Source organism: Dermacentor albipictus, chromosome 2, assembly GCF_038994185.2.
Source record: "Dermacentor albipictus isolate Rhodes 1998 colony chromosome 2, USDA_Dalb.pri_finalv2, whole genome shotgun sequence".
Lineage (NCBI taxonomy): Eukaryota > Metazoa > Arthropoda > Arachnida > Ixodida > Ixodidae > Dermacentor > Dermacentor albipictus.
The window spans coordinates 96,070,828-96,085,475 of NC_091822.1; the positions used below are offsets into that span (position 1 = coordinate 96,070,828).

The window sequence follows — 14,648 nt, forward strand, 5'->3', positions numbered from 1 at the left end:
CTGGACCGGCTGGTCCTGCGGCCAATCACATTAGCAACTAACTGTGACTTGCGACAGCGAGCTAAGATCCATGCGAGCTCTGGCCAGTTTGTATCCTCCTTGATGCGAACTTACACCCTGGGATTTCACTTGGGCATGACTCAACACCAAAGCGGCTGGTGAATCGTTTAAAGCTGGAAATGTAGTAGGAACATTTTCTGGCTCCAGCTGGAACCACTGAGCCTTCCAGCTGGTAGATTCTTCCATTTCCAGCTGGAATGTCTACTGGTCGCAGCTGGGAATACAGCAGATTCTAGCTGGAAATTATGTGGTTTCCAGATGGAATCTGCACGCTTTCCAGCTGGAAATTATGTGGTTTCCAGCTGGAAATCATATGGTTTCCAGCTGGAATCTGCATGCTTTCCAGCTGGGAATAAAATTCTTTCCAGCTGGAAATTGCATCGCTTCCAGCTGGAATTTTCCCAGCTGGGAAACATTTCCGGTTTCATAATCCAGCTGGGAATGGAAATTATTTTCACCTTGGTTGCTAGTGTACTGTCAAATTCTCATATTCTGCGGCCTAAAGCTCACGGCACGGTGCGAAAACGCACTCACAGCGAAAGCAAAACATTGTGCGCAAACATGCATGCAAACGCGCAGTCAGGCGCTGCGAACCCGTGCGATCGCTGCAATGAGGCTTCATTCTGTTATGTCCCATTTGTTTACACAGACAACCCACTACCAGAACATATTTCACATAGTTTACTTTCAGCGTTTGCCTATCTTTCACGCAAGAAGCCGGTTCGGGAGGCTCCATCGCGGCGACCGCGCGTAGTGGCGTTCACTGTACGTATTCGGTAAAGAGATATCGTCTGTAAACGATTCTGTGCTTTCAGTTTGCCCAAGATAATTATATCGACAGTAAAAAATTTCCCTCGTTTTGAGAGTACTTACATATATGTCCAGAAGGGCTGCCGCGTGGTGTTTTTATTGAGCGCCGTAAGCGAATTTAACCTATGACGAGCGCGCCGCGTGATCCCTCATACTATGCAAGGGAGGCGCTTCCGACAGAGCGTAATGCCCCGTTCACACTGAGACTGCTGAGACTGCTGAGACATTCGGCGTCTCCTCGCCCCCTATTATATGACTCGCGCCGCGACTTTATTTCAATCAGCGCCTCCTGTTGAGGACACGCTGCCCGCGCCTGCCGCGCTCTCAGACAGCGCTTAAGTGATCGACATCACGTTTTCATGGCGTCGCGCATGTAGTATTTGTGTGAGCCGTGTTGATTTTGAGAAATTTGATTATACTCGCTGACATTTCGCGAAATGTGCTGACAGCTCGCACGTATGACTTGTGCATAGCTGCTCGATCGGTGCCAATCATGAGCCGGGACAAGAAGGTGAAGCGGTCAAAGACCGCTAACGATGTCTCCAACTCCAGCTCGGGGCCGGTGAGTTCGGTGTCTCGTAGCAAAGTATACGGTTGCTGTATTCCTGTCACCGATGAAGTTGCCGCTTTCGTTTGCAATCGGTAATGCTGGTGTTAGAGGTGTCGCACTGAAATCGCTTCTCGTATTATACTACAGATAAGCTTCTGTTACAAGTCCAATCAATGCAAAGGGTAGCTATGATGTCCAGATCGAGAACCCCGCCGCTTCTAACATTCAGCAACAGCCTACAATGTATCACCGCGTTCTCCGGCTGCATCTCCTAGAGGCTATTCTATAGCGTGGTGCTCTAGTTGAGGTACTGTAGGGACGTATGTTGAGGCTAGCTCTCTGTCTCTAATATGCTGCAAGGGTGTCGGTTCGGGGCAGCTTGTCTCGTACTTTGGTTGTTATGCGCAGATGAACCAGAGAAAATTGCTCGGTCCTGCCTTGGCGTTACGTGCTACACCACATCACTTCAAGAGCGTACGTCCGATAGTGATGAGGGCTGTACTCGTGGATAACTTTATGGTTATGAAGGGAAAGCTACGGAGGCAAAGCGCGCACAAGTGAGAGTGCTTCTGAAAAGAGTCCTGCGTTTTAATTCACGTTCGTTTAGGCTGGGGAAGACAAAACGTTAACATCTTATTAGCAATGGTTAAATAACATAGAACACAGCACTGAGTGTAAAGGTTTGCTTATTTTGTGGCTTTTCCCTTCCGTGCCTGGGGAGAAGCGAAACCGTCGCACGTGGAAGCTACGTCGATTCAGCGTCTGTTCCTAAGAACCAAAATCACTGTCAAACGCTGCCGGACTACTCGGCACGGTAACGCATGTGCACAAGCCACGCGTCCGTAGCTTTCTCTTCTTAGCCACGGAAAGTTGTCCGCAAGTATAGACTGCTTTCAACGCGAGGACAATCTGGTCATCTAAAACACCTATCATGGTGATAATACTCGAAACATTAGGGAAAAACTGCAAAAACCATCGATAATGATTATCAAATAAAGCAAATGACTGAACTCATTAGAAAATTATTCGCTTTATTAAAGCATTGATGTTGTTGAAGGCATATATTGGTTACAGCGAAGATAATTAGGTACCATTTGTTGTTTTGTTGAGTGATTTCGTAGAGTATAGAACTGTTAACCAGTACATCTCTAGCGGTATCATAGGTGGACAGCATGTCCGACGTGAAGAGATATCAAGGTTCCAAAAGAGCCCCGCAACTCAGTTGCACTAGAGTGGGCACCTTTCGTGTTGGTGCTTTTGTATCGGATGTGGACCACTGGCTTCCAATGCTATGTGCACATATGTTTAGTCCTATCATGAACTTGCTAGTCTTGTAACTTGTAAACTTGTAATCTTCTGCTCCAGTACAGTTGTTTATACGCAGAGCTTGCCTGAAGCGTATTTGTACTGGCAGGGGCAAACGTTTCACATAGAGTACACGCCAAAGACGAACCAAAAGTTTTAGTTTGCTGTGAAACAGATCCCTTTTTATTTTATGAGTTGATGCTACATAGCACCCGCAGTGTAGCCAATAAAAATATAGTGCCATTACAGTTCTTATTAGTGCAGCAAATCCAGCGGGTTGTGCTGTCACACACATAGGGCAGAAACATTCGGACACAATGGATAGAGGAAGTGGCTAGACATATAGCACAGATGATGTGCTTGGCACCCTTTGGCCCCCACTTACGTTCTTACCTTTTTTCCATTCACACATACAAGCACCCACTAATGCTTGTATTCGTGTCAACTCACACTGATCAGTACTCCTGTTTATATCCATGCCAACTCACACTCGCTGCTCATTAATCAGCACTCATCTTTGTACTCCCGCCTACCTACTCTCTGGCACTCATTCTGCTTCATGCCCATGTCCAATCATGCCTTTCGTCACTTGCTCACACTCTATCCCACATCTGTGGAATCAATGTGTAGTGAATATGATTCTAAAGCTGAGTATGTATGCCAACCTATGGAAATGAAATTGCAGCAACTGGATTTGCTGTTTGCTACAATACTTCCACTGACGCCACTTGTGGCCCCTCTTTTTGTGCAGAATCTCCACATGGACTACTTCCAAATAGAGGAGGAAGAGGCAAAGACACGCGACCCACAGGATGACGAGGCTCTCTTCCGGAGGACCTGCAGCGAGATTCAGGCAAACATGAGGAAGATCCTCGAAATGAAGCTGCAGCGGAGATCCGTGGTATGAGTGCAACACTTTGACACTACAGTGGTGTCTCGCTCGGTGATTATTTCACAGAGGGAACCCAGTTTCTCTGGATCAAATAGGATGTGTCTGCGCATAGGCACGCCTGCGCATTTCCTAGGCCACCATTCTTCCTCGCCTAGCCTCTCTCTCTCTCTCTTGTCTGCTCATCAGAAATGTGCTGAAGAAAAAAACAAAGCCAGGTGATTTTGGCTCGGTTCTTTGCTCCTGGATATTTGAAAAAAAAAACACCAGAAAAGGGACATAAAAGTTCTTCACAGCACTGTCTTTTGCCTAATCTAGCTGAATGAGACTTGACCCAGATTGAACTGAGAACTCTTTCTTAAAGTGGAGATGGGTGTAAACACTGTTGTAAATAGTCTCCTCTTCTCCATCCTCCACAACTTCTCTCCGGATCTATCCCTGTTGCAGCTGCCACATTTCAATAGGGGCGAAATGCAAAAACACCCATGGGGTGTCCCATGCATTGGGGGCTTGTTGATCCCCTGGTAGTTAGAATTAATCCAGAGTCCCCCACTATGGGCGGGCCTGATAATCAAATCGTGATTTTGGCATGTAAAACCACAGAATTCATTCATTCATTCTCTCTAGATCTCAAACTTTCTCTTTCCTTGGTAAATAAATTGAGAAATCAGTTCTAACATGTATGTGTAATTTTTGTTTTTGCATGACCAACTAAGGTCCATGCACATATTAATGGGTTTCCTATGGGAAACAATGTGCAAATGTGTCCCACAGAATGAACTTCTTGCAGAACAAAAACCCTCTCACAGAACAAATTAAGTTTTCTATGCGAGGCACCACTGTACAGAGCTTCCTAAGCTGTTTACTTGCTGAATTAGCTTAGGAGCAGTAATAAAAAAAGTATTTGTTTGTGCAAAAGGAACAGTAATGAGAAAATATGAACAACAGTGGAACTGTAATTGAGCCTACCGTATGCTTGGCAAGCTGGACAAATGCATTGCAGCTTCCGCGAATGTCTACTACTTTGGCAGGGCTTGCTTGGTACTGCTTAATTACTGATCAGTGTAGATTCACTATGCTGCTTTTAAATGTAAGTTAAATGCCAGGTGCAGCAAAATTTGTTATCATGTAAAGGACTCAGTTTCAGAAAGTGCAAAGTTTTGTGTTTGAAATTCAAGGAGATGCGTCATGGAAAAACAGCGAAAATAGGAATTTTTGATATCGAAACTCACAACAACATCTTCATTACTGCTGTCTGAAAATGATGCAGAATCCAGGGCATTGTGAACCATAGAGGGCGCCTTGGCATCGCCTTTGAGATCTCTTTGTTCTGTTTTTCTGTTAACTCAGTGGCATCATGCACTCGTATTTTTTTATCAGGCTGACATTGAAAAACTCCGGGTGGAGACGTCCTTGCTCTTCCTGGGACTGAAGAAGATCAACCGCCTGGACAAGCATCGGCTCAAAGTGGCAAAGGATGCTGTCAATGAGGTGCTGTGTTTCTCTCTTTGATCTGAACAGCTGGGGTAACTATGTCAGGATTTAAATATCTTTGTTAGAGAGGTACTTCATATTGTGTGTTTGGCTGGCCATAGAAAGAGTGTCATTGCTAGTGAGATTAGCATAATGAGAACAAGGTAAAAGCGGGAGCCAACGTTTCGACAAGTGGACTTGTCTTTTTCAAGGCGACATATACCCTTTTAGAAGAACCCTACCTCGTATACTATGCCGAGAAATGCATATGTAGCCATGAAAAAGACAAGTCCACTTGTCAAAACGTTGGCTCCTGCTTTTACCTTGTTCTCATTTTGCTCATCGTCTTGAATTTCCATCTCCCGCCTTGGGGCCCCATGTTTTGTCTGGATTGCTTGTCGGAGTAGCTTAGTCGCAGTTAGGCATGACAATTTTTGCACCTGTCACTCCTTCTCAGAGAGTGCTTCTTAAAACTGTTGAATACAGTTGAATCTAGATAATTCGAACTCAAAGTGGCCCAAAAATTTGTTCGAATGAAAAGAAGTTCGAATTAAAGCAAGTCAAGAGAATAGAGGACTTACCTGCAGTGGTGCATGTGCACTGAGCTAACACGTGAGTGGTAAGTTGTGCAAGATTTATTCCCACGTATTTACAAATTATAGTCAGTTATTAGGTGGATCTGTGGTTGTACTGGGATAGGAAACGGCGGGTGCACACGTGTATAATTTAGGGAAACACACCATGTCCCGTGACAATGGGCCCTTCGAACTTTTGGTATGCTTCTCCGCATAAGACTATTGTATTAGGGTGAAGTTCACTTCCGGGAACCTACATTATGCAACGCGCCGTGCTTTTCGCGCTCCGAAGCCGTTGGCAAGGATTACATAGGCAGAGTCGGCACTATTGCTAACAGAAGCGAATTGTTTCAATGAAAAACACAACACCAAATAGCAAGAAGCTTGGTATCGAATGTCAAAGTAGCTAGGCCTAGCGTTGCCGCGTAGTGGCTACGGCTGCCAGCGGATCTGCGTGCGAGAGCGCCGGCTCAAAGTGGCGTGATACTTGAAATGGTGGTGGTGGTGGTGGCTTCGAATAATGCCGTTTCAGACCTGCGGTTAGCGCAAAAAGTTAGGAAAATCGGACAGCAAAGGTTTTTTGCATCTGAAATTTCAAAAGTCTTATACATGGACTCTGTGGGGTACAAGGCAGACCCGCAGGGCTAGCAGAACTCGCTAAACCATCACTAACAGAAGTAATCGGTGATGCACGCCTGTTCACAAATTTCCACCGCTGTCTTTTTTTTTTCTTTGCGCACAATGTTGACAAGTCTCTCCTAAGCTCTTCCTCTCTGGCGGGTTCAGAGGAATGTTGGTTGGAAGTGCCGCTGCGTGATTTGGCGCGCTGCTGAGAGCATTGTCAGAGTGCAGTATGTTCGAATTACCGGGCGTTTTCGCTCTTTGGAATACACATAACTTTAACAGGACCGCAGTGCCAGTTCGAATAAACGGAATGTTCAAATTAAGTGTGTTTGAATTAACCAGATTTGACTGCAGTTGTAAGATAAGCTAGCACACACCACGTGACCCTTGTATGACCATGGAACTACACAGGGCAGAGCGGTTGTGAACAGTGGCATGGTAGTGTAACAGGGGGCTTACTCAGTTGTTGTCATACATGCTCTGTTAACACTGTGATGATTGTTTGAAAGCCTTGATCATGCGGCAGAGTTGAAGGCTCTCTTAAGTAGACTTGCTAAAGACAAAAACTAAATCAATATAGATTATTATATTGCATTTATGGAAATCTTACAATGTTTGTTTCATGCCAAATGATTGATTGATTCTTTACAAAATGAGATGACCTAGTCAAGGAAGAGATTGCAACTGAGAGAGCCTTACAGTTTTTCCACAATACCACTTACTTTCAATGTATTTGGTCTCGTAATTAGCTTCACTGGGAGTCTCAGAGGTCATGTTCCGCTGGGTACTTCTGCTTGCTTTGTTTCAGAGGTCAGTACAAAAAGTGAAAAAAAAAGGGAAAGATAGGGCTAGCACAAACAGAGCAGCGTCAAAGGTAGCTCTTCTTCTGTGAGTGACTTCTTCCACGATAAAGTTGGGTAAATTTCACCATGTTTTCTTTTACATTCTAAAGCAACATAATAAATTTTTATAATCTAAGGTTGACTTTGTCCTTTACGAAAGCTCTGTTCTCCTTAAAGGGCCCCTCACCAGGTCTGGCCATTTTGAGCAGACAAGCGCAGAGCATACAATGCGCGATAACAATCATGTCTGCAAATTAATACATCGCTACACGTCGCAGAAAGATATTAAATTTCAAACCAAATGCCGTTTGCCCTTCTATTCGCGGCCGCAGCACTCCAAGTTGGAGGATGACGTACGTACACGCGCTAGTGTGCCTATGTACACGTGTTTGTGCTTGTGGTGACACATGGCTTGGAGAATTATTCAAGGCAACATCTATTATTTGTGTAATACGTTGCTTGAATAGACAAATTAAAGGCTAGAGAAATAATAAAATGCACAAGCCGAATAGCTGCAAGTTTTTTGTTTTACTTTGCGGTGCAGCAAGAGAGATGCAATTCCGTTTCGTCTGCTTGTTCCCATGTCCCCAAAATGACATAGTTCCCACCGAAACTATGTAATTTTTTACACTGTTCCAGCACGCGATCGTGTGATATGATCCACCTGTGTCTGCTTCAGTGTTCGTGTAGTACTGACTTATACCACTAGTCAAGTTTCCTTGTGCACAGCGTACAAAATCGCACATGATGCCATCAGCGGAAGTGTGCCCCACCGAAAAAAAGCGAGGAGAAAAAAAAAATGAAGGTGGGGCCTGTGACATATGTGTCACGCGATCCTCGAGCTCAGGTATGGGGGAATGTAGGGAAGGAATTTCACTTGTGGAGGCTAGACAGAGCAAGTGGAGAGAGCATCTATGTTTGCAGTGAAGCTCTGCTCCTGAAATTAAGAGTCCGTGGCACTGAAATACTTCTATCTCGACCCGCCATGGTTGCTCAGTGGCTATGGTGTTGGGCTGCTGAGCACGAGGTCGCAGGATTGAATCCCGGCCACGGCGGCCGCATTTCGATGGGGGCGAAATGCGAAAACACCAGTGTACTTAGATTTAGGTGCACGTTAAAGAACCCTAGGGGGTCGAAATTTCTGGAGTCCTCCACTACGGCATGCTTCATAATCAGAAAGTGGTTTTGGCACGTAAAGCCCCATAATTTAATTTAATTTTCTTTACTTCTGCAGTTTCCAGCCTGTCCTTGGTACGTTTTCTTACATTGCGATATTTTAAAGAAAAATAAGCATATCATTCCTTTGCAAGTTTGTACCCAACCATGCTCCTGCTGCTGCTCATTTTCAATTACAGAAGAAGCAGAAAGTGGACAACTTCCACCTCCAGCTGCAGAACCTGACATATGAGGTGATGCATCTGCAGAAGGAGGTCACTAAATGCATGGAATTCAGGTGAGGCATGCATTCCGTGTTTCAGATTCTTCCTAGGTTGACTTAATTAAGGTTGCCACAAGCTATACACCACATATATTATGTACTGGGTGCTCGAGGTATTAGTGAACATAATGACAACATGAATATAACAATATTTCAGATGGGAATGAAAATATTCATTCCAAAATGTTTAGGTATTATTTAGGTATTATTTCTTTTACCATTGTTTTCTGAGACTGTTAAATTAAACCATCATCAGCATCAATCATAGACTAAATTTTCGATTTTGATAAAGCTGCATGCTCAGATCAGATAGTGAAGGTTAATGTTGGGTATCGGTTCCACGATAGCAACTTTTAGCAAGTTTTGAGCATGATGTGGCTGTTCGTTGGTATCTCTCTCAGTGTTGCAAACCATACATAGCAGTGTAGCAGGTATTGGCAACTGTAGTAATAGTGGCCGCAGGGGTTCGCAGCCAGCCACTCTCGGCTCACAGAGACCTTGTGGGAGCAAGCAGACCCATTGATACTTGTGAAAGGTGCCTGATGACAGCGCACAGAAAGTTTGGCTGCTGAAGCTGCCACTTTATGCTGCTCTGCATTTGCCATAACTGGCATTTCGTGGTCCTCATTCACCATGACCTCTATCTGCTGTAGAAACTGAACTGCCTGAATGGCATCTGACCACTGGCAGTGCTTATTAAAGCAAAGCTTTCTTTGCCTCTTCCTTTGACTTTCCCACTTCTGCTGCTGCTGCTGCTGTCTGGCGCACTGCGTCGGGGAGTGGTTCAGAGTGTGCGACGTGACAGGAGCGCGGCAGAGAAGAAAGGCGATGCGAGAAACTCGTTTGTACCTTTGCGCTGTGTCAGTGTGCACGATGCCCACTGGAGCTCCCTGGGCATCGCCACGTTATCCTCTTGACAACTGCAATTATCCGTGACCCCCCTGCAAAAGCATTGCAGAAAAATTGCAGCCCTACCATTTCTACTATCGTGCAAGTCTAGAGGGAAGCTAGATAATATGGTAGAGAGGAGGCAGAGAAAGTCTAAAACCGACAAAGTCACGAAACAAGTGAATAACAGCCTTGCTGCTCTTCGCTCCCGGTTCCCATACAAGGGGACAAGGGGGGGGGGGGGTAGTGAGAAGGCAAGAAAATGCTACTTCAATAGACATGACGGTGGTTGCGAGCGAACAGGATGTACATTTCTGATATTTCTGAAAAATAAACACCATGTAAATTTGTCAAGCAAACAACTGACGCAGGGCTGCATCAAAGCGCAGCGTAGGGTCTAGGAGACACTGTGGAAGCGGTCAAACGTCAAATCAACACTTCTGTGCCCACTGCGGTAGCTTTGCAGGTATGGCATTGTTTGAGGTCGTGGGTTTGATCCCGACCCTGGCAGGCACATTTCGAAAAAACACTCGCGCACTTCGATTTAGGGACACACCACGGTGTCAAAACTTATCTGCAGTCTGCCACTACAGCATGCCTCTTAATCCGGCTCTGGTTTTGGCACATATAGACCCATAATTCAGTTTAAATTTAGTACTTCTGCCACAATGCGATATGCCACGTCAGGCAATGAATATTGCGTCAACCAGACAACAGCGGCACATGCAAGGTAATGATTAACATCAACTCCTCACTCTCATGTTAGACTAAACGTTGAAGAAATTAAACATTTGCCGTCAACAGCACTGCTGACTATCATCAATCAAAGCAAACAGCACAGAAAGCTTCGCTTACATCGATTCCCACAGTGCTTGGAATCTGCATAATTTTTGCTTTGCCATAGGTGATCATTCACCATAAGCTTCAAGTAGACAACCATCTTGAAGCTGTTGGGCTCTGTGTGTAAGGTGACTAGGCCAGTGTGCGGCCTTATGTTCTGTGCCAGACCGGAAGCTGATAGCCTGGAATAAATGTAATGCATAGGTGGCAGTGACTTTGATGAAGATAAAGCGGCTATACAAATAGAATGAGAATGTTATTGTCTATGTGGTGGTTCGAAGCTGTGTTCTCATACACCATCTGCACCTTGTGCATCTGGTATATAGTGTAGTGTATATTGAAGGCTTCTCAATACATATATCGTTGTGGCCTGGTGACTGACAGTACAAGACAGTATTTTTTTAGAACAAACTGTTTCTGCAACATTAACAGGCCTCACATGTGGCAGTTGTACCACTATGTGACGACCTATGTGCCAACCTTACGATGCATGTGAGCATATTGTGACACGCTTTAATCATCGTCAGATGTTTTAATCATTGTCGGAAGAAGATGATGTTCTGGGCTTCGCGTGCTGGCTACCATCTTGCCAGCTGATATAATTATTGTAAATATTCTGTAAATACACGTCTGACTGTTTTTAACCCTGTAACATTTTTGGTGGACCTTGCGGAATCATTATCAAGACGGATATACACAGCAGGCGCTCCTTGGCTGCATCTACAATGCCAGCTCAAGGCGAGGATGCTTCGGGCCCGTCGGCACCCGCGCCCACCGTCATTCTAGCCCAACCCCGCGACCCAGGAACCTTTTCTGGCACCAATGACACTGATGTTGAAGACTGGCTTCAACTATGTGAGCGGGTGAGCGCCAGCAACCACTGGGACGAGACCATCATGCTCGCGAATCTGATATTTTATCTCGTGGGCATGGCACGCGTCTGGTTTCAGACCCCACGAGAAGGAACTTACCAGCTGGGACATTTGTAAACAGAAACTCAAACATTTGTTTGGCAAGCCAGTTGGACGTCAGCGCGCTGCCCAAAAAGACCTCGCTTCGCGTATCCAGACGTGCACAGAATCCTATCTCATTTACATCTGGGACGTGCTGGCTCTGTGCCGCAAAGTGGATCCGAAGATGTCCGAACCAGATAAGGTTGCACATGTCATTAAGGGCATAGCAGATGATGCCTTCCATCTCCTTGTCTTGAAGAATTCTTCCACTGTGCAAGCCATCATTGCCGAATGCCAGCGGTTTGAAGAAGCCGAGAGTCGCTGCATTGCCCAGCCATTTCCCCGCCTTCCCAACATGGCTGCTATGTCCACCTGCGAAGACCTCCGCAGTCCACTCACACCCAATCGCTCTGATGACATCCTCCATGTCATCCGATGGGAAATAGAAGCCACATCTCCTGTCACGACCCCAACCCATGGCCCCGACAATTGCCAGGCGATTGTCTCATTGATACAGTCTGTCGTATGCCAAGAATTGGCCAACGTTGGCTTGAGCAACGTCTGCTCAGTTAATCGGCCCGACTACACTCCATCCAGCACTGTCATACGCACCCGCAGCCTGAATGCCCCAATGCGGTGTCGCAACCCGGCCGAATGGCGTACTCCAGACGACAGGCCCATATGCTTCACTTGTGGCCGTATCGGCCATATTTCACGTCACTGCCGGTGTTCGTGGAATTCGACCCCCTGGTCCTACCACCCATCCCACGGCCCTCATGCTGCTCCCCAGTTCGCCCCGCAAACGCAGCCAGCAAATTCTGGCGGCACTTCTCGTCCTACCCGCTCTAGCCGCTCTCCTTTTCCACGATGCCGCTCCTCCCCATCGCCCCTATCTCGCCGATCACCGTCCCCTAGTTCCTTCCGGCGCACCCTTCCAGAAAACTAACGGGTGCAGCACCTGGAGGTGATGCTGCGAAACCGACCCGACGCAAAAATCCTATTTTGACCTTGCCCACACATCGGAACCTCATTAATGTGAACGTGGATGGTGTACATGTTACGGCTCTGATTGACACTGGCGCGCACGTATCTGTGATGAATGCTCAGCTTCGGAATTGTCTCAAGAAAGTTTTCACTTCTGCCCCTTCGCCTGTGGTCCAAGTCACTGACAGTGGAGCACCAGCCGTTATTGGCATGTGTCCTGCTCGCGTGAGTGTCGCTGGACATCATACTTCTGTTTTCTTTTATGTACTAGAGCACTGCCCTCGCGACCTCATCCTGGGCCTTGACTTTCTGTCTACACATTCCGCTTTGATAGACTGTTCTGCTGGTGTTGTGCGACTTGCTCTACCTGCTGCTATTGACCCTCCCAATAGTGCTCTGATACGGCTATGTTCCACATAGTATATTCGCCTCCCTCATCGTGCCGTTACCTACATAGGTGTCTCCCCCGTTCCACCTGTCCCAGACGGTGACTACATCGTATCTCCTAATCCGGATGTCCTGCTCTTGCATAACGTCGCTTTCCCTCACACCGTCGTTACCATTTCGGACAACACATCCTGCCTTCCGCTTGTGAACTTTGGACTCTGTACAAGTACTCCTGCACGGAATATCCCTGGCACAAATAACGCCAGCCAAAGACTACCACATTTCGGCTTTAACTTGTGACAGCTTCTCGTGTTCAACGCTTGCTTCGCCCACTTGTCCCTTCAAATTTGAATGCCCTAACAAAAAGTATTGCTCCCGACCTTCCTCCCCAGCATGCTCAAGAACTACGTTGCCTCCTTGCCTCATACTGGGACAGCAGTGAGATTGCATGCTCTCCTTTATCTCTCCTCATGGGCACCCACGATTTTGTATGCGCATTTACAAATATTCCCAACAACTGGTGCCTTTGTTGAGTCTCCAGCTGTCGTGCTCACAAATCTGCAACGAAAGTTTACATATTCCTATAATAAGGGCATCGAGGTGTTTTGGTCATGACGTTAGTGCATTGTCTTAATTAAAGCAACCCTAAAGGCAAGTACTGAATCATGTTGTGCATTTCACTGGTCACTTTCGATCCTCTCGCGGTGCGGTTTCCATTCGGCTGACCGAAATCGAGTGCTTAGAACGAATTCGCCTGGTTCATTTAATGTGCTCTTTCCAGTTCGGAACACTCTAGGAAGTGCTCCCGCCTTCATCCTAGGAGCGTGACCAAGGTTTGACGGAAACTCGGATCGCGTGGCTAGCTCTGGCAGCAGCTAGCAGGCTTTCTCTGGTGCATTCTGGAGAGGGCTCCTGCATTGCTGCAAGATGAGTTAGAGCGCTGTAGGAACCAGCCAAATGTACCAATAGAATGCTGATTACTCATCTAGAAACTTCACAACATTCATTTTATTGCATTGGCAATTAGTAAAACCTTGTTAATTCAACCCTTGCTAATTCAAGAAATCAGATGATTCAGACTCATCCATTGGTCCCAGTAGGAGTATGCATTATCTAATGCAATGAAACTCTCAATTCTGACATATTTGGCCGCATAGTGGTTAATTTGGGCAACTCTCGAAGCTCGGCGAGCACTGGAGCGTTGCAAATGTGCGACGCAAAAGAGCAGAAATGGCGTGAGCGCATCACTAGTCCACATCGCCATACTCATCACGGAAAATCTCATGTGAATGATGGCAATGCCAGAACGCTTCGCGCCTATTTGCACCTTTAAAGCCTTTATCATTGTGTTTACCACTGAGTACAGCACCGCGTTGGCCGCTTGCCTTCATGACTGTGTAGTCGCCATTCATGATTGAGCCGATAGCCACCACGGTTTCGTCTGCAGCGGAGGTGGCAAAGAGTGGTTCCTTTTTACTTAGTACGCACGTCAGCCGTGTGCCTTCATAACTGCATAATCCCCATCCATGATCGCATCATTAGCGACTGTAGTTTTGTCTGCAATTGAAGCAAACGGTAGTTTCGTTTTGACTCAGTGCATGCATTGGCCGCGCGCCTTCAACACCGCAGGGTCGCATCGACAGCGGCTGCAATTTTGACAAGCATTCGAGGATGAAGGGCACCAGCTACATCGTAATGGACAGCAACCAGCTGACTGGTGAAAAAATAATCGGGATGTGCGTGCGGTAGTGAAAAGCCTGTCTCAGATGACGTTCGCAGTGGCCATGCTGTAAAAGAAGTTGCGAGGCGTTCACCGCTGCTCGTGCTAATCAGCCATGAGATGGCAAGGAGTGCAGCTTCCACACTGCTCTTGTGCAAAATTGAAACATGATTGGCCCATTCATTCAGTAAATAAAAGCGTATTGACATAGTTAGCATTCGTTATTTTTCTTGATACCCTCGATAATTCGGCACTAGCTTAACTCGGACATTTCTTTTGGTCCCGTGAAATGCAAATTAATGTGGTTTTA

The 14,648-nt window shown here is 46.3% G+C and overlaps 1 protein-coding gene across 5 annotated transcripts in view; it reads left to right on the forward strand.

Moving 5' to 3' along the window:
* thoc5 (THO complex 5) overlaps positions 1-14,648 on the forward strand; it is a 122,696-nt gene that overhangs the window by 55,114 nt on the left and 52,934 nt on the right. For 3 of the 5 annotated variants that reach the window (XM_070533760.1, XM_070533762.1, XM_070533761.1), the window contains exons 2-4: positions 3,477-3,626; positions 4,995-5,105; positions 8,484-8,581. In XM_070533760.1, coding sequence (XP_070389861.1) covers positions 3,486-3,626; positions 4,995-5,105; positions 8,484-8,581 — 350 coding nt within the window. In that variant the 5' untranslated portion in view covers positions 3,477-3,485. Of the gene's footprint in view, positions 1-1,200; positions 1,433-3,476; positions 3,627-4,994; positions 5,106-8,483; positions 8,582-14,648 lie in introns of those variants that run through there. The other 2 variants (XM_070533758.1, XM_070533759.1) reach the window with 2 other exon arrangements.